This window comes from Coffea arabica, chromosome 10e (genome assembly GCF_036785885.1).
Source record: "Coffea arabica cultivar ET-39 chromosome 10e, Coffea Arabica ET-39 HiFi, whole genome shotgun sequence".
Taxonomy (NCBI): Eukaryota; Viridiplantae; Streptophyta; class Magnoliopsida; order Gentianales; family Rubiaceae; genus Coffea; species Coffea arabica.
In genome coordinates this window covers 48,745,547-48,768,887 of record NC_092328.1, presented here as the reverse complement: position 1 = coordinate 48,768,887, position 23,341 = coordinate 48,745,547, and the positions used below count along the sequence as shown (strand labels likewise).

The 23,341-nt window shown below is 35.7% G+C and overlaps 2 protein-coding genes across 2 annotated transcripts; both read left to right on the top strand.

Moving 5' to 3' along the window:
* Nucleotides 1-423: 423 nt before the first annotated feature.
* LOC113712880 (probable beta-1,3-galactosyltransferase 8) lies at nt 424-3,345 on the top strand. The gene is made up of 8 exons (XM_027236492.2): nt 424-786; nt 914-981; nt 1,211-1,458; nt 1,667-1,924; nt 2,054-2,141; nt 2,359-2,484; nt 2,679-2,788; nt 2,892-3,345. Exons 1-8 carry the CDS (start codon nt 520-522, stop codon nt 3,050-3,052), a joined length of 1,326 nt encoding a protein of 441 aa, XP_027092293.2. The 5' UTR covers nt 424-519; the 3' UTR covers nt 3,053-3,345.
* Nucleotides 3,346-4,377: 1,032 nt separating this feature from the next.
* On the top strand, nt 4,378-22,031 carry LOC113712879 (vacuolar protein sorting-associated protein 52 A). Its single transcript, XM_027236491.2, has 19 exons — nt 4,378-4,978; nt 5,533-5,590; nt 5,755-5,850; nt 6,156-6,257; nt 7,409-7,492; nt 7,620-7,700; nt 9,202-9,345; nt 9,568-9,659; nt 11,196-11,277; nt 13,898-14,080; nt 14,647-14,762; nt 14,862-14,920; nt 15,287-15,387; nt 18,910-18,960; nt 19,879-20,058; nt 20,144-20,278; nt 20,484-20,558; nt 21,303-21,360; nt 21,442-22,031. Exons 1-19 carry the CDS (start codon nt 4,785-4,787, stop codon nt 21,744-21,746), a joined length of 2,196 nt encoding a protein of 731 aa, XP_027092292.2. The 5' UTR covers nt 4,378-4,784; the 3' UTR covers nt 21,747-22,031.
* Nucleotides 22,032-23,341: the final 1,310 nt, after the last annotated feature.

The following is a 23,341-nucleotide window of genomic DNA, read 5'->3' as shown; positions in this document are numbered from 1 at the left end:
CTCCCATAATTAGTCCCTTTTCCCCCGCTCCCTCTCCAGCTACTGGCTGCTTCCCATGCATGATGGAACAGCACATACACCAATTAACCCTCAATATATATCGATTAGCTTCCAAGCCAAATGGGTACACTAGCTAGCTACCTACCTACGTCTCTAGCTACATATCTCTTCCATACAACTATTCAAGCTCCGACCATTTCTTATATATATATATATATTGATAATCATTATTATCAATTTTTTCCGCTTTCCCAAGTCCATCCACTGCATCTTCGTCCATCCAGACATCTGCGTTTTGGTCCATGCATGTTCAAGAACTTCGGCAACAAAGCGCTCGGCAGCTACAGCCCACCACAACACATGAGGTAAAGCTGCTGCTGAGTGCTGACAGAAAAGAGGCCGACCGTTGTTGGATTGCGGTGGCATTTGTTGTTGAACTCAGGGCCACGAGCCTGGCAACTTGACCTCCCCCCCGCCCCCCTCTCCTTCCTTTTCAAAAAAAGTTAATAAATTAAGAGAATGCGGGCTGGGAAATCATCAGTGCTTTCTGGGAAAGCCATACTTCTGCTATGTGTTGCCAGCTTCCTGGCAGGATCACTTGTTTTTAGCAGCCGGGGCACAAAGTCGTCCACTACCACCGCCCTGATCACAGCTACTAGTCGCCCTGCCCCGAAAACTCAAAGTATAGGACGTCGTGCCATTTCCAGCATCCCCACCACTCATCATTATGTGGAAAAGCTCAGCACCCAGCAGCTGGTTACAAATGGATGTGATCATCAGAGACGGGTAATTAAACTTCGTACCAATTTAAGTACTTGAGCTATGATTTTCTTGAAACTCTTCCTTCATACGTAAAATGAATTAAAACTAGTTAATGATTGCCTATATATATATATTTGTCCATGTGCTGCAGAAGAAATTGACGGAAATGGGCTCTGGAGACGTTATGGAAGAAGTGAGAAAGACACATCAAGCGATCCAGTAAGACAGCGTATAGTACAAGATGCCTGATTTTCCTTGTTGACTATTTAATCACTCTTCTGCTGTTTGAGTTATAAGCCTGCAGTCCCCTCAGCTTAATTGCTAGGATCACGATCAACAATGCATGTTTCCCTTTAATCATACTTATATAACAAAAAATATTGCTGCTTGCTTGCATGCGTAATGATTTTATTTTTCGTTTGTTAATGATCTCTAATTAATTAAACAGGTCATTAGACAAAACGATATCAACATTGGAGATGGAATTGTCAGCAGCTCGGACTAGGAGTAGTCGGAAAACCCAGCAGCAGCAGTACTACTCCTCACTTGATCATGATCTACGCAAAAACTCCTCAAATTCCACCTCCAGTACTAGTAGCCTGCTGCAGAAGAAGGCCTTTGTTGTTATTGGAATTAATACAGCTTTCAGCAGCAAGAGACGGCGTGAATCCCTCAGAGAGACTTGGCTGCTCAAAGGTAGGTTAATTAATACTAACAATCTTTATTTATAAGAGACGCCAGGTGCGGTACCTATATTTTGTATCTTTCTTGGGTATTAATAAAATGTTACCTACCCAAAAAAAAAAAAAAAAAGTGCATTACCTATACCTCCCTCTGATTTTTATAAAGAATGATGATCATGTTTATGTGCTACTAATCCACTCTATATAATGATCATGTATAGGAAATATGTTGAAGAAATTGGAGAAGGAGAAAGGAATAGTGATCCGATTTGTGATAGGGCACAGTGCAACACCGGGAGGAGTTCTGGATCGAGCCATTGATGCTGAGGATGCGGAGTACGGGGACATCCTCAGACTGGATCACGTTGAAGGATACCACCAACTCTCCTCCAAAACTCGACTCTACTTCTCCACTGCAGTCTCAATTTGGGATGCCCACTTCTATGTCAAGGTGGACGATGATGTCCATGTCAATTTGGGTACGTACTGCTCCTCTCTGCTGCTTCTTAGTTACGTACCAATTATACATACAGCTGCAAATTAATAATCACATCATATAATTAGCCTAATTTGCACTGGTCATGTATATATATATATATATGTTGTAGGTATGCTTGTAAACACTCTTGCCCGCTACAAATCACAACCCAGGACCTATATTGGGTGCATGAAGTCTGGACCTGTTCTCTCTCAGAAGTGAGTAGAATTCACGAGTAACATTTGTTTCTACCTAGTAGCTAGTGTTTTTTTTTTTGTGTAATACTTCAAATATTACATGTACATACACATCTATATGCAGCACCATGCACCATATATATATATATTCTTGAGTCAGTACGTACTAGTCTTGCTTAACAGTACTTACTTATAATGGGTTGCTGGTTTTCCCTTGAAATTAATCATGGCATGGCAGGGGAGTCAAGTATTACGAGCCAGAGTTCTGGAAATTTGGGGAAGAAGGCAACAAGTACTTTAGGCATGCCACCGGTCAAATATATGCCATCTCTAAGGACCTTGCCACCTATATCTCCATCAACTCGTAAGATACTGATTGGTTTAATTATCAAATATATATGCACATGCTTGCCTATACATACATACATACATATATATATATGATCACAAAGTTAACTAAGATGCTGATTTGCTGATGGATGATTCCATCTGCAAATATATGTACGTGTGCTCGATCGGTACTCCTCCTATTATATATGCATGCATGGTATGGTGTAGGGGGATCTTGCATCGGTATGCTAATGAGGACGTGTCGCTGGGGTCGTGGTTCATTGGCTTGGAAGTGCAACACGTGGACGATCGCTCCATGTGTTGTGGAACCCCTCCTGGTACGTAACAATAATTAATGAATGTGCAATGCTATATATAAGTACTATATTTATTTATATTATTGGTAGGACTTAATTTAATTTAATTTTTTGTGGGGGGCAGACTGTGAGTGGAAAAGGGAAGGAGGGAAGACATGCATTGCGTCATTTGATTGGTCATGCAGCGGGATATGCAACTCAGTGCAGAGGATGAAAGCTGTGCACAGCGCTTGCGGCGAAGGAGACGGGGCTGTTTGGAGTAATATTGTTGATGCCGATTTCTAAATTGCCCGGCCCGCTGCTACTCTCATTCCCATCATTAATTCCTTCCTTGCATTCATCCATGGCCGCCGGCAATCAATCTCAAGTTGGAGGCTACCGTTCGATCATCGATCATTTCAAACTAGAACCCGAATTCAGCTAGCTAGCCCAGAGTTTTAACTCTTTAATTTTGTCGTTGAACAAGTCTTACTCTTTTAACTTTTATTCAATTCTCACTTCGGATCTTAAATTTCAATGTATTGCACCTTAAATTTTAAGATCTGCCTGATTTAAATCCAATCTTAAATTTCAATGTATTCCATTCTCACAAGTTTTACAAATCTATCCTAGCTATTCGAGTCCAAGCGTTAGTATTGTAAGCAAAGCTAAAGGAAGTATGGAGATCTCCATATTCTGTCGCTGGGAAATCGCAATATTACTCATTCATTCCTTGACTTTGTTAACAAAAAAAAAAACATTAAGAATAAATACACATTAAATGATAAATACCAAAAGCATATTACTATAATTTTCCAACCGGAAGTTTCTGTTCTTCAACTGTAATTTTAGCTATATCATCGTCCCTTTTACCTATTAGTGGCGTATCGAGACATAACTCAATAAGTACTTATTATATTGAATAATATGTAATGTATAGTTTATAATATAGGATAAAAGGATTAGATTTAATGTTTTATTTTTTAAATTACAAAATTTACTATAAAAGCACTAAAATTTGAGTTTTTTTTTTTTTTTTGGTCAAAAAGTGCTTTCAACACTAAAAGCTTCACTTTTAAATTTATGGAATGATTTTCATCAAATGTCTTAAAAATACTTTTAACACTTAAAAGTGCTTCTTTTTTTTAAAAAAAAAATTAAAAGTACTGCAACTCTAAACGAGGCCTTTTTAGTCTTTAGCATATCTTAAGAATTTTCTTGTAAGATTAAACTTGGATTTGTCCATCCTCAATAAATTCCAGTTGAAACCCATATTTTCCTTTCTTTTTTTTGGGTCATTGGCTTCCTTTTGCATTATCCGGTAATTTGATAAAAGCATAAAAAAATAATTTTCTTTTATTTTCTTAATTCATTTAGTTGTGTGCACACTTCTTTCTTCTATGTCAAGATTAGACTCAAATGGGACGGATTACATTACATGAGTTTAAACCATTTTTGGTAACGTTCGGACGTAAATGGGACACATATGAGAGTTTTAGAGTGGATGCAATGTGCTCAAACTTGGAAGTTTAAGATGCCACTCAAGAATCAATTACTAGTTAAAGGGTGCAAAATAGAAGTCCGTCGTCAGGTACTTGCTATTCTGTACTGCTGGAGGTTTTTTTTTTTTTTTTTTTTTTCAATTTAAAAGGGTATCTTGGAATCACCCAGACGACTGAGCAGAGGTCGCCCCAAAAGCGCCAGCAACGATAACCTGGAACCTTAGACAGACCGCCAGTCCCAGCTTGGAGGCTATTTTCATTTCAGTAATAGGAGTATTCCGGAACTCGGTGGCAGTGAAATGGTGTACATGACCCTGAAAAACTTGTACCTTGCTCGGTAAATGGTAACTAACAACGTCCTCCCTCCCTGGAGAAAACTCCTATTAATCGGTGTCATGGATCTGGCGTATTAAATTCATTCCAAACACAGCTTTGTTGTCGTGTTGTTACTTGTGTAATGTGTACTACTAGTAGCCTACTACTCCTCCGTTGCATCAATCAGTTGTAGCGATCTGATATTTATCTTTGAGTTGGGGATGGCTTCTTCTGCTTCTGCAGCCGCCGCGGCCGCCGAGGTTGATTCTAACAAATTACAATTCGCGAAGGGAAACAATAATGATGATGATGAGCATGAAAATGGGGGCCAGAAGATGATTCATCCAGTTGTTTCGGATTTGGAATCATATGTGGGGGACTTGACTGGCGGAGGTGGCGACGATGATGATGCCAGGTTTGGAAATTTCTTCCTCCATTCCGTCCAGAAACATATTCGATTTACTTCTCCTTTTTTGCATTTTTTGTGCATTTGTTTGTGGGTAGTTAGATTTATCGAACCGTAAAAAGAAAAAAAACTTATTTTTTTTTGTGTTGATCAGAATGAATATTTAGTTGATATATCATGGTTATTGTTGTTTTGCGAGTTGAAAAAAAGCTTTTATCTCCTACTATTAGTTTGATGAAAATGAATTTGATTCAAATTTTCTTCGAATGATTGGGTTTGGGATCTAATTGGTCTGTTTCTTCATCAGTCTGATGTCTTGGATTATCAATTATCTTTTTTTTTAATCTAAAATAAATAAAAAGGGGGTTAGACTTCTTGCTTGGGAGGCTTGGGCTTCTTCTTCATCCTCATCGATTCACTATCCAATTTCTTTGAGATTTGATATATTTAAGATCTCAAGTTAGTAGGATTAGTGTTCCACTGTGGGTTTCTATTCTTCTCCTCCCGCACCTATTCTGCTGATTCTTTTTTGGGATATATAATGGTGTTTTTTTTTTTGATAGTGAGGATATATCACTTGAAGGGCTAGAGCAAGAGCTTCAAGAATGCAAGCATGATCAAGTATGTCCTTTTCTTTTGTTTTGTTTTTTTTTTTTTCACTTTCTTCATTTCCCATTTTCAAGTAATGAAAAGCTGTCTACTTTTCCTTGTTGTCTGTATGTTGTTTTTCTTGCATACAACATTTTCGCCTCTTGCCTTATGTTTTCTGCTGTGCTCTTTGAAAGGTAGTGGCAAACATCTTGTCTAAGGGAACAAAGCTTCGAGAGTACACAAAGGGTGTTGAGAGCAATGTACGCCAAGTTGAATTGGAATCCATTGAGGTGGGTTGGTCTCACTATACTTCTCCTCCTTCCAAATTTGTCTATTGTTGGATTATATGTCTGCAATTTCTTGTAAGCTAGAGCATGCTTGTAGCGAGACTTTCATGTTGTCAAGCTGCTTATCCTTTAGGCAGTCCAAAAGCTCGCCTTGTGAATTTTAGAACTTTGTACTCATGGGGAAATGTCTTAAGAGTGTTGTTTCTGTTCATGGTTGACAGGCTATTGACATTGTCATGCTATATATGTCTGGTAAAGATTTTACTTTATTTTCTCTAACATGATAGCTATCCCTTGTGTCCCTTTAGGATTACATTAAGGAAAGTGACAACTTGGTCTCCCTTCATGATCAAATACGTGATTGTGACATTATACTCTCACAAATGGAGACCCTACTTAGTGGATTCCAGGTACTGCATTCCATCATTGTTGCTCAATTTTTCATATTGATGAAATCAAGATACCATTCATTTTGAACTTTCGTCGTCAATGGAATTGGAAACTTCTAAAGCATGGACTCATTTATACTTTTCTAATTTTACTGCTGTTTTTAATTCCATCAAGCAATCATGGCCCTAGTTTATGTCTGTATATTGCATCAATGGAGAGAGAAGGCTGTTCCATTTATAATTTTTATGTCTCTTTTTAGGTTGATTTACAGATGATAACCTCCATTGTTACCTCTTGTGCGTTTAACCCAATGTGCTTTGACTGCAGCAAGTTAAACTGAATGCTTTGTGCTTTTGTACCATCTAGTAGTGATTGAGCTGAAATAGGTACAAATGCCAAGAGTCATGCCTTACTTGACAACTAGGAGGAGCTACACATGTTACTGTAGAGAATTAAACTAGGGGCTGAGTTAGTTGAGAAGGCAGAATAGCAAGCAATTCCCAGTCTAATACTTTATATTTCGTGGAATCCAAAGATTAAGAAGATCACAGTTTGAATTCTGGCAGTTCTTGTTATCAAGATTTGTGCTTGTGGAATTCCTCATACTTTCCACTTTGATCTGTTTGTACAGAAGTAACTGAACTGGGATGAATTTTTATGTCAGAGCATTACTCGTGCAGGATAAATTTCTTAATATTAGTAGGTTAAGGTTAACTCCTATCAGATTGGAAAGATAAGGACAGGGAAGAATGAGATTAAGATGGTGAGAATTAGAGTGATAAGGACAGGGTTCAGGTTTTGCATGTGTAATTCAGATTTTGACATCTAATGAAAGTGTATCATTTCTTCTTGGTTCTTCAGGTAAACTATTAAGGTTGGGTGCTGAATTAGCCCCATAATCAAGGTTTTCTGTTGGTTTATCCTAAAAACCAAACCTGTATCATGGATTAAAGTGACTTTTCTTTTTCTCGTGCTCCTGCCTGCATCAACTATCTACTTTGTTTGGGTCTTTGAATGTTTTGCTGTTAGAATGTCAGAAAGTGCATTTTGGCTGTACATGTGTCTAATCGGTTTCTGCAGATCCTTTCTCTTTGCTATTGTTTATCTTTCAGTTTTTTATTCTGGATGTCGTCCGATGTTCTTATTATACTTCTCGTAACTTTTGCCATAGGCTGAGATAGGTTCTATAAGTTCAGATATAAAAATTCTTCAAGAGAAGTCCATGGATATGGGGTTGAAGCTGAAAAATCGCAAGGTATGAATTTTACTTTGTTCCTATTGGGTGGAGTACTCTTGTAATTGTAAACTCTCTAGTCAGTATCTAGCACAAAAGGCTCGGTGGCATTTTTCTGCCTTTTATAACTGCTTATGTTCTTTGACAGGTTGCGGAATCAAAGTTGGCAAAATTTGTTGAAGATATTATTGTGCCACCAAGGATGATAGACATAATTGTTGATGGAGAGGTATTCTGAATTCTGTTTTTTATTACCCATTTCCAGTTTTATCCTTTACCTCCTTCAGTTTGGCAGCTTATTTGACACAAGTACATTTTTAGTCTCTCTTTCATAGTGTTATGACTGTTGTCTATTGACTATCTTATTGTCCCTTAACTTCAAGTTGATACTACTGATTGATTAGCTTTCTGTCTCTTGTACATCTAATGAGTTGCAAAGGTTACAAGAGAAAACAGTTGGGTAAATCCTAAAGTGGGGCTGTTACAAATACCTTAGCTTTGTAAAGCATCCGAGAATAGTCAGTCTTAAAAATGATCTTTTACAATGGTAAAGACGTAGCAAAAACTGTTTGACAAGCAAAAGATGTAATTAAAATGCACATCAAATGTCCTTTTCAGAAATAACTTTCTTTTTCATTTGATTAGAAAAGGGGAAAGTTAGGCGCGAAATTGAGAACTGAAAATAGCTTCAAGTTGCAGATAATGTTGGGATGAGATACTGATAGACATACTAGAATATATACCTCCGCAGATACGCAAGTAGGTTAAGCATGGCTACATTCTAATTTGCACTTTGGAACTTGTCATATGACTCTAAACCTTTCTTGTGGATAATATGGTTTCCATTCACATTTAGGGTTTAGAATTTTGTGAGTGATGCCAAATGTCTCTGTTGATTGATTCCTTTGGCCTTTTATTGCCATCATAAGATCTGAATGTTTAATTAACACATTATCTCGTTGACCAGTTCATATTTCATTTCATAGTACTTAGCCTTTTCTGTTTCTGCTAATTGCATGCTCATGTTAAAAACAGGCTAAATTTTTTTTTAAGTTGTTTTGAGTTAGCATTAAACTCAGTTTGAGGTCTTTCTGAGGCCTATAAATCATATGGAAGATGCTGGAGTATCAAGGAAAAAAGACATCAGTTGAGTATCAAATGCCTTTTTGAAAAAATATTCGCAGGATAACAAACCCCGCAATGATGCTTGTTCCACCGAAATTCAATATGCAGAAATTGCATGGAGAGATTTCATTAAATTACGCACACCATACTCTTCTCCTTCATTGAAAGACTAGGCAACACAGAAAGCATAAGAGCTGGCATTATAGGGCAACTACCAAGTAATGAGAAGAATTGGAATTAAAAGGTTATTGACAGGTAGAATAAAGAATTGTTGTGTTTGCTTGCTGAAAAGTACCTCGACAAATACAATGATTAGTAAATTGTATTGCAATTTGCCCAGTTACTAAACTGGCTGAGTTGGCTTCCACTTGCTATTTGTCTCATATACTCTTTGGACTGGCTTTGAATTGATCTTGCTTGAGTTTGTCCCCTCCCCCCTTTTGGTTGCTTGTCCATAGTTGTCTGTTTGAGATGTTGTTGGCATTCCAGTCCCTGCTATCCCAATCCCTTAAAATGTGTTGATGGGCTTGCCAGGCCACTATGCATCTTTGCTTTTGACTTCTCATATTTCATGGTCAGTAAATTGTCTTTATACTTGCACACAGGTTAATGATGAGTATTTGAGGACTCTAGAGATTTTGAGCAAAAAGCTGGACTTTGTTAAGGTGGATCCTATGGTTAAAACTTCGAAAGCATTAAAAGATGTTCAACCTGAATTAGAGAGGCTTCGGCAGAAAGCAGTTTCAAAGGTAAGATGCACGTTTCAACATGCTATGGCAAATTATTTAGATGCTTGTTGACTCTTGAGTCTATCCTGTAAGAATGAAATACATGTTTTATCAGTCTGAATTGTTCATCACAGGAGGTTAATAATTTGTTTGTGAAATTTATCGATCTAAGTTCTATTCAATGTTTCTTGGAATCTATGAAGTTAGTCATGTAATGATAAATCATTTTCCCTCTTCATATAGGTTTTTGACTTCATGGTTCAAAAGCTATATGCATTGCGGAAACCAAAAACTAATATCCAGATTCTTCAACAGAGTGTTCTTTTGAAATACAAGTAAGTTGCATCTCTGTCATATTATACTGCTTCTCATATAGTCAATTTAAAGATTCTTATTATGATTACTTCAGGTTAACTTACTCAACAACCATTCATTGTTATGGTCTTGCTTATATCCTTTTTTAATTCATTTAATTCTCTCTTCTTGGAATGCTTAACTTAATTTTATATTATCAATGACTTGAACAGTCTGCATCTGTTCATTTTTTGAATATAATTCCTTCATAGGTGGATATAATTCGTTTATGTCTCCCTGTCACTCTACCTCAAAACACACCCGGAATCACTCTCTTACACACGTGCAGACTTTCAGAGACTTGCACTGTTCGCAATAATTTCATTACTACAGCCATTTTAGCAAAATATAACCCATTCTTCCATAGCTCTCTCTTTTTAGAGAATCTGGTCAATCCTTTTCATATCATGGATATGTTTATATATAATAATTTGATGGACTTAAATCAAGAAGTGGAGAAGTTAAATATGAACGTAAGGGCTTATAAAGAGTCTCATTATATGAGACCAATTTCGATTAAAGGCCTTTCTCAGATGTCAGATTCTAAGTACCAGATAGTTTATATAAGACTAAAAGACAGGCTTTGGATAAAAAGAAAAAGGAGATATTGGAGTCGTATTATAATTGTATGCATACTGTATGTGTAAGCCCTTTTAACGAGCAAAATAATCCTGAAGTATTGAATTTAGATTCTAAGTGGGAAAGGTTTAGAATTGATATTGATAAATGGAATCCTGAAGAGCATTATTGTAGTTTGCATTTATAATGACTAATATGTGATATAAGTCTACTATCATGGCAGAAGATGTATTCTGGGGTAATTTGAGTTTCTTATTAAATAAAATTGATAAAGAAGATTTGTTGCCAAAAGTGATGGTAAAATCAATACTTTTGACTTTTTTGTCTGCAAAATAAAAATTGTCAGAAAGTTACTTGGTCCTCCTTGTGCATATCTACTCTGAGAGAGAAAATCAGCAACCTTTCCACTTTTGATGAGCTTTAGTTATTTACGACTTGTTCTTGGTTGCTCAAAACTAGCCGCTTGTGCCTTTGTTTATTAAATAAGGAGGAAAGCCAAAAGCTGTTTTCCTTCTCCTTTCGCATGTGAGGCACATTTCCATTAGCCAAGAAATAGGGGCAAAAAGGCTGTATAAGTATCTCAAAGATCTTGGGAGCTAGAGTTAGGCTTTTCGTTAATATGTCATAACTGAAGACTCCTACTCTTCATTCTTGGAGCTTGTGGTTATGGATCTTTTACACCATTGAATTTAGTATTTATTTTTAACAACCTGTTACCTGCTTCAGAATCTTTCTTGCCTTTATAAGTTCTTAGTTTTGGGGCTCCGCAGAATTCTAATGTGTCTGATCCTTGTCATATTGAAGAACGGAAGATATAAGTTGGTTTATACAGTATTAGACTTATATATTTGGTCTTCAAACTTAATTTTATTACTCTTTTTCTTTAAATACCATAATGGATCCAATGCAAGATCTGAAATATTCTGTTGAACATGCAGGTATATTATTTCCTTTCTCAAGGAACATGGAAAGGAGATATATGTGGAAATTCGTGCAGCATATATTGACACAATGAACAAGGTAATTGCCTTTAGGCTAGTCAAGGAGCGTTATCAATGATTTGAGAATTTAGTTATCAAAAACTATTCAATTATGCTGTGAATGCTTTAGCTCCATAATCAAATGGCATAAAGGAATTAAACTGATAGATATGAATTATGATGGAAAAGGTTAGAAGTAGGGTTTTGGGGAATAGTGATAGAAGGAATATTCAAGGATATGATTTCAAATATAAGAGGTAGAAACCAAAATAGGTAGATGCTATTAGAGCAGTGACAATTACCAGCCACTTAATTGTACCCCCTTCTGATTGTGGGAGCAGTTTTTGTCGGTAGTTGCTGACTGAAAGGGTTTGGGTTGGGGCTTTGATACCTGGTAACCAAACCGAGGCATATTTGTGAGTTAATTTTTCAAATACATGTCATTTTTGCATATTCCGTAACTGCACAGCACTAAACTAGGTATAGTCCTGCAACTTTGCATACTCTGAATTTACTCTATTTTTTGCCCATGAATAAATTTTGTGTTTCTATCTCTATGAACTTTTGCATTTTAATTCTCTTGATGGTGATGGTGTATTTAACTTCAAAAGAGCTTATACAGAAGATATATAGATTAGACAGTTTATTTGTTGGTGATGCCTCCATCAAAAGATTAATAGTTGCAGAGTTATTGGCTTTTGAAACAAGATTATCTAGGTGGAGAAATTTAGAGATTCGAGGAAATAGCGAGTGCAAGTGTTCTATTTGACATTCAATGGATTTCTTGGGGAAAATTTCATGCTTCTGAGCCCAGCTTTTGAATGACCTTGGTGCAAGCATTTAATCTTATCTGGTGGAGAGCTTTAATTTTTATAATCTGTACTTACAAGATTGGAGGGGTGGGTGACTCTGGATTAAACTGATAGTTACAATATGGCAGAGTAGGTAATACTTGACAGTTTCTCATCAGAATAACTCCTTGGAAGAAAGGATTTTGTGTGCAAAGTAGACTATGGTGTAGGCCTGAGCTATACAGAGAGCAACATGGAATCATTAGCTAAAAGTACAGAACCATGTCAAACACATTTCCTGATGTTGGACCTGTTATGCTAGGTGCATGATAGAACGTCTCAAGGACAAAAGCTCCCACCAGACTTGGAATTCCTTTTATTGCAGAGTTTCTCCTTCTGTTGAGCAGGAAATGCAAGTGGTGACTTGATACCTAGTTGAGCTGTAATACATGCTAGTTATGCAATGTCTTTGCAGTATGGCAGACAGCTAGGGGATTTGTTGTGTGAAACCTATGGTTTCCTGTGGACTGTAAGAGATAGCTGGTTTTGGTTTTTGTGATAAAGGGGAAGATCTAAACTGAAGTTCTTCAATGCTTTTTGCCTTTTCTTCTCAGCATTAGTGTACCATGGGGTCCATCTCTTTTTTGTTAAAGTGCTGCAAAAGTTATCTGTACAAGTACTACTACTATGTTACTCAAACTTATTTGGTATTACTACTTTGGTAACATATAACAAAAGAGACAAGCTATGTTAAATATTCGCTGTTTACCTCTTTGACTTTATGGTACTTTCATAACCTGGTAATCCATGTGGAAAGGTGATGTCCCTGTGGTTAATCAGTTAATCCAGTGGCGCAAATACCATCAAAATGATTGTCATTGTAGTTTGGAATGGGAATTATGTACCACTCTGGCTTGAAGTTCGGTACTGCATTTGTTGGATTTCGCAAGCCTATTGTTTGACCAAGAAGGGGCAAATTGCACCATTGAAGACAAGATCCACTTTATCAAATCTTATAGTGAAGCAGAGGTGTTGCTTGTCATTGTTAGCATTAAGCTTTAATTCATTTGATGTTCGATTGTTTTATATTATTTAGGTTCACCATGTCTATAGAACGAGCTTACGAATCTACATGGCTGCTTGAAGTGGTAGATGGGCTTGCTGACAGATAATCTAGTGGTTGCCCTCTGCCCTTTTGTTGAATTTAGTGCTATATTATCCACAATAGTGACATGCTTGAATTTTTAGTTTTGCCTTATATCAGGTTGTATCATGTGTGGAAGGTTGGATACGCCTAATTTGCTTGACACTATATCAACAACCAAATCTCCCCCACCCTCTGGCAGCAAAGGAAGGGGTTTTAAAATGTCAAAACTTTTAGAATTTCACATCGAAGAAATGTCCTTGATCCTTTACCAACAGATTTAATTCATAAGGCTCAACCTTTTGATTATTTGCTAGGTCTGGCTTGGGCTAAAACGTGAATCAAGCTACTCAATTGTGGTCTGTCTTATATTCTTCACCATCATGAAAACATGGAAGTAGAGAAACTGCATATGGGGTTAGCCTAGTTCTGTGTCAATCAGTATAGATGAGTTTTATATTTTGGGCAGCTGTACTATATACCTACTGCCTCGCCAAAGCTGATGTTACATTTCATCATCAATACTTACCATTCTTTTATCTTTGATTCTAAGCTAAATGTGCATTCCATCTTTCATCTTGCTGCTACTTGTTTGCCATCATTTTTTATGTATTTGTACTTTCATTAGTAGTTGTTTGTTCAAATAATATATTGGGACTGCACCCTTAAGTTCCAAACAAATGCCACTTATTTAATTCTTCATATTCTACTTTCTTCTTTTGAAGGTTCTAAGTGCACATTTCCGGGCTTATATTCAAGCACTGGAGAAATTACAGCTGGATATAGCAACATCGAGTGACCTAATTGGTGTTGAGGCAAGAAGCAGTAGTCTGTTCTCCAGAGGAAGGGAACCCCTGAAGAATCGATCCGCTGTTTTTGCTTTAGGAGAGAGGATAAACATTCTCAAGGTTTGACACTGTGGTCACCTGGACTATTTTTATTACCTTTAGTTCCAAGTGTTTTTACTATTTTCAATGGTTGTGTTGATCATTTTGTTTGTTTGGTGAATTTTTGGGGTTGTTCTCTATATGTCATCTAGAAATAGAAATGTAGCATCTTCATTTTAAGTTCTCCCCCTGCCCACCTTCTGAACACCATATGTTATGGATTTTGTTAATGTTTCGCATGGAATTCATGTGAATTGAATTTTTTGATTCGAAATCAAATTGTTTTAAAGCACGTTGAAACTTAATTTCTCAATTGGTCTGAGCTGAGAACTGATAGGTATCAAACAGGCTATTGAAACGTCAAGGTTGAAATCTATGAACTAAAGAAGACTAATTGGTTGAAGGAAAATCTAGATAATAAAATTTTTTATAGTACAATGAATCACTAATCAAAATAGAGTTATGAACAAAATTTCCATTTCACTATCTTGCTGTAGGAAACTATTGTGGACTAACCTCCAAAAGAATTTATTCATAGGTACCTATTTTACTGGAAAGACTTTATTCATAGGTTACCTATTTTACAGGAAATAGATGAACCTGCATTGATACCTCATATAGCTGAAGCTAGCTCCAAAAAGTATCCTTATGAAGTCCTTTTCAGGAGCTTGCACAAACTGCTTATGGATACTGCAACCTCTGAGTACTACATATTTTTCTCTCTGATATTCTTTATGGAATATAAGGTGATACTTTCCTTCAATTGAATGTTTCTTATGTTTTTGTTTTTTCCCTCTTTCAGGTACCTTTTCTGTGATGATTTCTTTGGAGAAGAATCCATTTTTAATGATATATTTGCAGGTACATTGTTTATTCACTATTCTATGGGGATGAATATTTTAGGACTTCATTATAGCAGTTATTTGATGACTTCCAATTTGATCATCTAACTTCACAGTTGCTGCTAATGAGAATGTATTACTTTTGGTAGCTCATTCCCTGATAAGAATGTATTATTCTCTTATATTGATCACCTCTTAGGAGATTTAAAAACTTGTTGAATAGCAATAGAAACATGGTAGTTTGTTAGTGAATTTAGAACTGCTGAATTCATTTTTGAATACCGGCCATTTGGTCATGCTTTTTTTTTTTTTTTTTCAGTCTTGGTGTTAATTTAGCAAGTATTCGGATTCTTATGGTATGAAATGGGTCATATTGAAACTGTAGGTCCCTTTGCTGTAATTGATGAACACTTCAACTCGATCCTGCCAAATTGTTTTGATGCTATTGGCTCGATGCTTATGATCCGCATCATACACCAGCACCAGGTAATGCACAACTTCTAACTTCTTGTAACTCATTTGATGTGACTGGCTTTATGTTCTTCTTTCCCTTCCAATTGACATAATATATCAGAACTTAGATGGTCATTCAATGTGTAGAATCTGGAATAGAGAACTTTGAAAGCTTTTGGAAAACCGTGTAATCTTGAAACAAGGATACCATTTATTTAAGTATTTCATTGGATGTTTTATATGCTATAACATTCCCATCGATAACTCCAATGTTATGTTAACTTTGTTAGTACATTGTGGAATTAGTGCATTACTCTCTAATCTCCTCTCTTTCTTGGTAATATGCATGAAACAGAGTTTGTTACCTACCCAGTTTGTCTAGATTGAAGTGAAAAGGCTCTACGAACCTTGTCTTTTGAAACTAGCGCTATAATCATGTCTGCTATGTGTTGTTATTCTTGTATCTTTAATGGTGTGCATTGTAGAATCTGCAATTGATGTCTGACCAACTCACTATGTAACTGACTCTTTTTTCCACTTTTAGTGATCACAATACATTCTTGTTCATAGGACATCTATGTTGAGCTGTCTTTTTGGTCTTATGGCGCTTATGTCATGATTGTCAATTTTCTTTTTGAATATGGATTTGTGTTTACGTCATGATTGTCAATTTCTTATGGCACCAGATTAGGTAATCGTTTAGTCATGCTGAAAAAGAATTGCATTTGCCTGTCCTAAGTTCAGTTTGCAAGGTTAGCTTTTTCATATGATTTTCATTTTCTTTTGGATCTAAGAGGTGTCTATTATGGCAAAATTCTTGTTTTGAGTTATTGTTTTGATTGGAAATTTTCTTAAATTATCTATATTCTGTTGAGGGAATTTTAGTTGCCTGTAGTTGGATTAAGTATCTGATCTATTTTTTTCTAGATGGTTATGATTCATTGTTTATCTTCATGTTGCTTCAGTTTCCTGTTTCTGATTGTCTCTGATTTTTAAGAGTTTGGGGACTGATCAATAATATGTTAGCAAATCCAGTGCGGCCATTTGATGTTTACTAGAAAGGATATGTTGTGCACTTTATGGTAGAACTCGGACGAATGACTATAGAGAATATATATAGGTTGACAAAGTTAGATAAACTAATTAGAGGAAGTATAAACAACTCTTCATTGATGAAGGATGTACCCTTGGAAATCTTGGGACATTGCGATTGTTATCTCAGTTGATCTAAAACTATGAATTTGACTGAGCATAATTAATTGCCTTTTTATTTAAAGTTGTTTTCCTTCTTTTGTTTCCTTGATAATGTTAACATGGAACCAATTTTGTTCCAAGCAGCCATTTATTGCTTGATTTTTCCCTGCCTCACTGCAATATCAATTGAGACAAAGTAGTTTTTTTTTTTGTTTTTGTGTTTCATATTAGTAGGTAAACGTATTTTCTTATTTTTAAATCAACTAATTTGGCATATATCTTTTTCTGTCAAAAGCAAGTTTTTCCCAAAAGTTTGTTTTCCTTTAGAAACACTACAGTTTGTTAGAAATATTGGTTCGACCCTACAGTTAACATTTATCCGTACACGATTCTCCTGATTTCCAAGTTATACTTTATTATTCCCTTTGCAATAAGTATCCAACAGGTATAGAAAAACATTTTTGTGTTTTTGAGGTTTAGCTTTATCTTGTTTCTTTTTTTCTTCTTCCTCTTGATTTACTATTTATCCTTTATTGATCACCTGTAATGCAAAAGTTATTTTTACAAACTTGTATCTAGTTGAAATTTTCTCACAATAAATGCTTCAATTAGGCAATGCCCGTCTGAAAAATTGTTTGTCAAGTGCCAAATTACTAGGGTCAACTATGGCAATAATAATGCTTTAACATGGAAAATTATCAAATATGAAGAAATATGTGACCTTATGTGAAGGGATACATGTTGATAGTGAAGGGATACATGTTGATAGTTCTGCTCACGAAATCAAATTGTTCGAAGTTCAAGGTACTTTATGTTTAAATACCTTGTCAGTTGGCGGGGCAGGAAAAAAAAAACAAAATTGTAGAATATCAAGATCAACACAAGTTCATTTCGTATCATGACATTTTCTTAAGCTACATGTTATATCATTCTTTAATTTTTGACAGAATAACTTGGTTGCTGCTATTAGACATTCCAATTCCACCATTACTAAACACTTAAATGATGAACTTTTTGGCTTTCTATCCTCTCTCACGTCAATTACAAGAGTAACTTTGGTGTGCAAACCCATAAAATTGAATTTCTGAAAATCATGCTCAAACCTAAAGCGAGAAAAACAAGCAGAATCATGGGAGTACATGTTAAATCAACTTTGTGAAAGTAGTTGGATCTGCAATTAAGGTCATAGAATGACAAAATCAACGTACTTGAAATTTGTTTTTCCCACAGCTCCTATTGCAAACTATGTTTCAATGCAGTGGAGAAACACAGTTTGAAAACTTTAAGATTGCAGCCTACTCTACTCAGCTATGTCAATAACACATAGTGACATCTTGTACGGGGCACTCTTTACCTATTTTGCACTTCAGGTTTGAAAAGGACATTAGATTATGGCTTATAATAATTAAAATTTTTAGTTTAGAGAATTACACTATATAAGTTTTTAGCATCGTTTTCTGTATGACATGTAAGAATTTTACTTCTATGGTTAAGTTTGGCATATGCTACAATTAATGTTAGCAACCATGGGTCAAGTTAAAACAAGGAGCCTGGCAAATTATCTCAATAATTCTCAAAATGTTAAAGGCTCAAATGTCTAGAAGTGCTCAAGGTTCATCATGTCTAGTACTTTAGCTTTTTCATAGTTTTTGGTTTGTATATTTGCAGCCATTTGCAGTTACAACCATCGAGTATGGGACTCTTTAGAGAAATTCAGGCTTTGGTAAGTGAGGAAAATTGTAGATCTCCTATAAAAGAGCACCATCAACTTTCAAAACTAGAAGGCCTTCTGGAAATGATTTATATATTTCCACAAGTATTGGAGAACCACTATCATTTGAGAATATTTTTACAATATCAAGCTAATGGTTAGAATCCTTTTTGTTTGAGCTCTGTAAATATAATTACTGAAATTTTGGATGGAATTTTTATTCCTTATTAGTTGACTCTGAATTTTATTTTTGCACCAGATTATGTACTGCTTCCTCCTCTAATATGGATAGGAGTTTTTTGAGCAGTTTTCCTTCGTCTTATATTAGCTTTTTTTTTATTATTAAGAGTAAATGTTTACTCCTTTCGACTTTTCAGTTGTGATTTGTGTGCCTGTAATTGCAAATGAAACGGGTTGTACAAATCTCATTAATACCTGATAACACGAAGTTTTTGAACAAGGGGAAAAAAGGATTTGTAATTGCACTGAAGCTTCATAGTTGAATTGCATTTTGACTATATTTTGCTGATATTGTTTAAATGTGTTTTGCATTCAGAAAAACTTCAAGTTTACTAAGAGTAGAATGAGTTTGATTAGTTTGACAAAGTTGTTGTGATTCTTACAGTAAGCTTCTTTTATCTTTTCGTCAGCTCATAATGTCACGCCGCCGAATACCATGTCTCGATTCTTACTTGGATAAGGTAAATCCCAAGATAGTTTCATGTATCATCTTTATCAACTTTTGTCATTGCTAAATGTCATGAAGCTTTCTTTTCTTCTTCTATTGTAAGAAGTTGGTGTTATGTGTAAATCCCAAGATAGTTTCTGTTATATAAATTTTTTTTCCTAGGAATGAACTCAGAATGGTTTTATTTTTTTTTCTAGATGGGACTGTCGTAAAAGAACCTTTCCACTAAGCAATATGACTTAGGATACTGCAAAAGTAAGCCTATTGCATGAATCACCAGCAATAGAAATTTAGTCTGAAATGAAAAAGCAAATTACTGATGGTTATAAGATAGTCAGTTGTATGTTCTCTTTTCACAGCACGGTTGAGAATCGTATTGTCCACTTAAAAAGAGAAAGAAATTGTATCAGCGGTGTTGGATAATTCTCTCCTTATTTCACTGCAGTTAGTATAACCCAGATCTCTGATTATAACTATGATTCAGATTCTAAAAAAGCTTTATGTGTGATTGGAAAACTAAATTCTAGTGCAACAATTTACTATGTTAAAAACAGCTATAATTGGGTGTGCTATCGTTTTTCTCGCCTAGTCTAATGGAAAGTTTTGTTGCAACTATCCAGTATTAACACATTTCCAAAGAAATCAAGCTGACCTTGGTAATGAAATGTGCTGAGGAAAATATAGTAGCCAAACCATATAGATTTAAGGATGTTTTGAAACTGCGAGTTTACCCACCAGTGCCGCAGTTTGATTGATGGTGAGCTATGGATCTAAGGTGACTGACGGCTCAGTGAGGATTAATGCCCAAAAAAGGGCTTTTCTGTGATGTTGCAAATTAGATTCGAAAGTTTGAAAACAACGTCCTTGGGTCATCATTGATTCATTGTGTGGCATACATACTATTGAAGCTTACTGGAATGAATACGAGCAGGTCAATATTGCTTTATGGCCTCGTTTCAAGATGGTGTTTGACATGCACCTCAACAGCCTGCGAAATGCCAATGTCAGAAGTTTGTGGGAAGATGATGTTCACCCTCATTATGTCATGAGGCGCTATGCAGAGTTCACGGCTTCACTGATCCACCTAAATGTGGAATATGGAGATGGGCAGGTATAATATGCTGGAAGGTTCTCTGTATTTGAATTGGAACTGGCATTCACGTTAATTGCTAATCTCGCTTGATGTGATTTTCCAGCTTGAACTTAACCTGGAAAGACTGAGAATGGCTGTTGATGACTTGCTTATCAAACTGTCAAAAACATTCTCAAAAGCAAAGTTGCAGACTGTATTCCTGATTAACAACTATGACATGACAATTTCTGTACTGAAGGTATAGTTACATTATATAACTTTATAACCAAATAATGTCTAGTTGGTTGTGTATGAAACTGTGATCTTACTCTGATTTTAATCACAATCAGCTACTTTTGTCTACTGTGGAAACTGTTAGATGAGTAGTCATGGTCTAAATCTTTTTTTAAATGGGTTGAATCATGAGATTGTGAGCTCTGAAACATGATTTTTACATGTATCAGGAAGCTGGGCCAGAGGGTGGGAAAATCCAATTGTACTTTGAAGATCTGCTGAAGAACAATACTGCTGTTTTTGTGGTGAGCATATGACTAATGGATTCAATGCATGCGTTTTTGACTTTCAGGATACGGTCCTTTCTTTTCTCTCTGCTCTTGGATCTAAATGGAAGCATTTTGGAAGCACTATACTTGATAAGTTTTTCTTTAGAGATCTGTCTTTTAAAAATATAGCAAGGTAAAAATCTGGTGGAATGTTACTTTTATAGTCTTTTAAGTTGTGGTGCTAAATGTAATCTTTGCTCTTGTTCTGCAATTCCAGCTTTTAAGATGGTTGCATAGTTATTCATAGATATTGTGTTATTTTATATATTGATCTTGTTTAACATCAAACTAAATTGTTCCCTATCCCTTGATGTAGTGGAACGATCTAATAAAGATATAAAAGTTTACATATTTTGCTTTTCAACTAGGTGATTGGATTCCTGGCAGGAATATCTCTTTCAGAAATTTTTGGGCCATCGGAAGTTAAACTGAAGCTTTTGAGTTAATTTAGATTATAGCTTGTTCTTTCTGGTAATTAAGACAACGGATAGTAGTTTATAAAATAGCGTTTCTTCCCATCCCTTGATTTATTAGAATTCCAAAGGAAGATGAAATAGTTTTGCGTATTTTGCATTTCAACTAGACAGTTAAAACTCCTTATTGCTTTTGAAGGAATCTGCCTCTCAGAAATTGTTGGAAGTTGAACTGAAGTTTTTGAGTTAATCTCAGCTACAGCTTGTTCTCTTTGGTAATAGGACACCCTGTCATTTTTGTTTGCAGGAAGAGTTACTCTTGGAGCATTTCAGTGACCTCATCAAGTTTGTGAAGACCAGAGCCTGTAAGTATGACTATTATGTCTTATAGATCAACTATAAGTTGTTCAAGGTTCCTAATATGCTTATGTGAAATTTACTGTCAGCTGAGGACTCAAAAGCTGTGTCAGAGAAGCCTATATCTGTAGCTGAAATCGAGCCTCTTGTGAAGGACTTTGCAAGTAGATGGAAAGCTGCGATAGAATTGATGCATACCGATGTCATCAAATCATTCAGCAACTTCCTCTGCGGCATGGAGATATTGAGAGCTGCTTTGACTCAGCTGCTTCTCTACTACACTAGACTTTTGGATTGCATAAAAGAGATTCCTGGTGGATCTGCACTAAACAAAGATCTTGTTTCCATACCATCAATAATGTATGAAATCAAAAAGTATTCAAGGACTTTCTGAGTTAACTTACCAGTAGTGTACACGTCACTTTGTAAGTTTTACCTTCGAAAGTTACAGTTGGTGCATAGAATTCTTTGCCTCCGAATGCATTGATACACGGTTCATACCCCCTTCCAACAGGATAGGTGAATCATGAATTTAAGGCATTTGATCTTCAAAAGAGAATTTTGGTTTTGGGATTATTTCGAATTATGTATCATATATCTAACGGTGAGAGTGTATACACTGTCAGTGTGTAGAAGATTAATTCTATATATATATACGCATGTATTTTTTGTTGGACCATCTATCAATTATGTCTCAAGATCCAGAAAATCCCCGCCATTATGATTGCTCTCTGCCACCCCAAACCCTTTGCAACAGAAGCAACGCAATTGATAGAACGTATTAGTAGTTCATGTTTATTAAAAATGTAAAGCGATATTCCTGGTGAGAAGATATGGAGTTGAAAATAACCAGAGAGATACGAAGAACTCTGTCAGACAAGTCCGTGTATCGCGACCTCTTTGGGCTTAAAATCTGCATGTTAGTGTGTACTTGGAATGCCCAGCATCATTAATGATCAAACTCATATGCTTTATTTATTTCCCCTTTGCTAAGCAAATAGATGCGGACACGGATTAAGATAGATTCTATCATCTTCCTTCTTTGAAAAAATTTCATTAAAATTAAGTAAGATTGTTCTATATTATCTCTTGATAAATAGTAGGGCGAAAAGGGACGACTATGTTAGCAAATCCCTCGTAAAAATTATTGAGTATTCAATTTAAACAATTGCTACTTGACCAGGAAAGAATAGCCCTGTAACTACGGCCATGCTACCAAAGTGCAATTGAATCAAGATCTTCTCCACAAGGTCATCTGGTTTACACAATTATTCAATTGCGCAGGTTTGTACCATAACCTTATATTCCTTACAGTTATGAATAAAACATCCAAGCATTATTCTCTTACAACTTTCACTTGCAACCGTAAAAAAAAAAAAAAAAAAAAAAAAGCAGAAATAAAATTGGTAGACAATAATGCTAGAGCAACAATGTTTTTGACAAAATTATTTTTTACTCAAGCGAAAATGATACAAATTGTCCTTCACATATTGACTTTGTACCTTTTACATCCTTCACATATGAAATGATGATTTTTCATCCCTCACAAATAAAAAAACGCATATTTTTAGTCCCTCGACTCATTTCTACTTATATTCTTATTAGAAAAAAATCACGTGCAACTCCTACCTCACAAATTTTATTGGCAAAATTGGAAGATCATAGGGAGAAAAGGAAAAATATCTCTCACATTTCATTTTTGTTCATCCTAATTTCCTAGCTAAGAATATGGCAGCAGCCATGGGTGCCTTTGGTCACCATGCTGGTGGTCTCATCGTCAATTGCCACTACTTTCAATTATAAAATTTCACAAAATTTAACTTCAGCGTAGAATCTAATTTTGATATTAGTTTTTGCGGAAAAAAATTGAACCAGTGTGGGTGAAAATAGAAAAGACACTAAATCTGATTTTGATATTTGTATTATGTTTTTTTTTTCTAAGATCATACAGCTAATGGAAAAAAACAGCGGGATGTTTTTTCCGTTATT